The sequence below is a fragment of the Nicotiana tabacum genome, chromosome 22, assembly GCF_000715075.1.
Source record: "Nicotiana tabacum cultivar K326 chromosome 22, ASM71507v2, whole genome shotgun sequence".
Taxonomy (NCBI): domain Eukaryota; kingdom Viridiplantae; phylum Streptophyta; class Magnoliopsida; order Solanales; family Solanaceae; genus Nicotiana; species Nicotiana tabacum.
In genome coordinates, this window is record NC_134101.1 from 100814299 (window position 1) to 100816248 (window position 1950).

Consider the following 1950-nt stretch of genomic DNA (forward strand, 5'->3'; position numbering starts at 1 on the left):
ATCATTAAGAGCGAAACTAGTTGGAGCAACTTCAACTAATGTTCCCAGGAGTTCCAATACCGGGGGACTCCCTACAATTTCGGAGCTAGAGGTTAAGGTACAACCGATAATTCAAATTTATAAAATTCAGTATTAACTTTGTACGAAACCCTGATTAAAAAGATCAAGGAGCAGAATGGGCGTATTGATTAAATTCTGAAGGCCCTATCAAGGAATAGACATGGATAAATACTCTCAATAGCTTATACGACTAGAGTCAAAGTGAACAACGTGACAAAACTGAGGATTGAATTAGCACTCGTGACGAAGTTCAGAGAAATGCTCAAGAAAGAAACATTAACTTGGTATTCTCTTTTATCCAAAAATTCAATTAGTTCATTTGCTGAGCTTGCTGATAGCTTCGTTAAGGCACACATAGGAGCTAAGAAGGTGGAGAAGAAAATAAAAGACTTGTCCAAAATCCTACATGGAAGCACAAAGTTACCCAAGGAATACCTACACCTGTTATAGAGAGAAGATGTTACGTACTATTGCACCCTATTTTACACGGGTTAAAATAAAATACAATATATAGTACTCGACAAGGTTACTTAAATTATAGAGTCACCACCTAGTGTTTAGGGTGTTACACCTCATATTTTCGTACATAAGAGTATGTCTTAAGTCAATTGATGTAAGCTTAGAAATGAGATCATCTTTGAAAGTACATAAAGTAAACCAATCATGTTACCTTGGAGGTTACAAATATTTAAGATCATGAATAACAAGTACCAAGAGGGTTGGAATGCTTAGAAGCTAAACAAAATGAAGAAAATAAGTTTCGTCGAAAGTCGACAAGTTGGGAATATTATAACATCTACTTTTGGGGTGAGACTAGGGTGATTAACATGATAAGGAGGTTATGTTACGAGTTATTTTAGTTGTATCATAGTCATGTGTTATATTTTGATTTCAAGCGAGTTGTGGAACAAAAGTTAGCAAAGGTCATCACACGTTACATTCATAAATATGCTGAAAATTAGGCCCTCAAAAGACAGCTGCTGGTACTGGAGAAAAAATTGTGACATCCGTGACATATATGTAACTGGATACATAGGAAATGGTTGGCAATCGAGGACAGGAAAGTACACAATCAAGAGTGGCTATAATTGGAGAAGAGGAAGACTAGATCAATTGCCTTGGTGCAGAGGAATGTGGAATAAAATGAATGTCCCTAAACACAGCTTCATCAGTTGGCTTGTGATGAGGAAGAAACTGCTGACAAAAGATAGAACACTGAAAATGAAAATAACTGAAGATAGTGACTACATGCTATGCGTAGGAAACACAGAATCCATTGAACATTTGTTCTTTGAATGCACATACTCAAGATTGTGCTTGGCTGAAGTGTTAAAATGGCTTGGGATGAATATACAGAACATGGAAGTGACGGGGATATGGAGAAGGATGACTAGAATTGCAAAAGGGAAAATTGGAAGATCATTTACGAAGGCAGTTCTGGCAGCAGTCATATATCATATATGGAAAGCCAGGAATGAAGCTATATGGAGGAAAATAGTACCTCGACCACAAGTAGTGTTAAAACAGATTCAACATGCATTCAAATACAGATGCTTGGAGATAATACAGAAGAAGAAGAGCAAGGGAAATATGAGCTGGTTTGAAAAATTATATAGATAGGAACAGAAACATTTTGTATAGGGAAATGATAGATTTGAAATATAGTGAAGGTATGGAATATTAGAAGGATAGGAGAAGTGAAATTGTATATGTGTATTTTTGGCATGATTAAATAAAGATTTTATTTTCGACCAAAATAAATAAATAAATAAATATGCTGAAAATTAGGTCAAATGTAGCTGAATTTTCCTCCCAATATTATTGGAATTACGAGATGATACACCTCTAAAATTGAAGATCCACGAGTTTAATTTCTAACTCATTAAACTC

General features: G+C 35.3%; 1 protein-coding gene across 1 annotated transcript; it reads left to right on the forward strand.

The window, feature by feature from the left end:
• The first annotated feature begins 1008 nt into the window (after positions 1 to 1008).
• LOC107768242 (uncharacterized) lies at positions 1009 to 1680 on the forward strand. The gene has a single exon (XM_016587354.1). It carries the CDS (start codon positions 1009 to 1011, stop codon positions 1678 to 1680), a length of 672 nt encoding a protein of 223 aa, XP_016442840.1.
• The last annotated feature ends 270 nt before the right edge of the window (positions 1681 to 1950 follow it).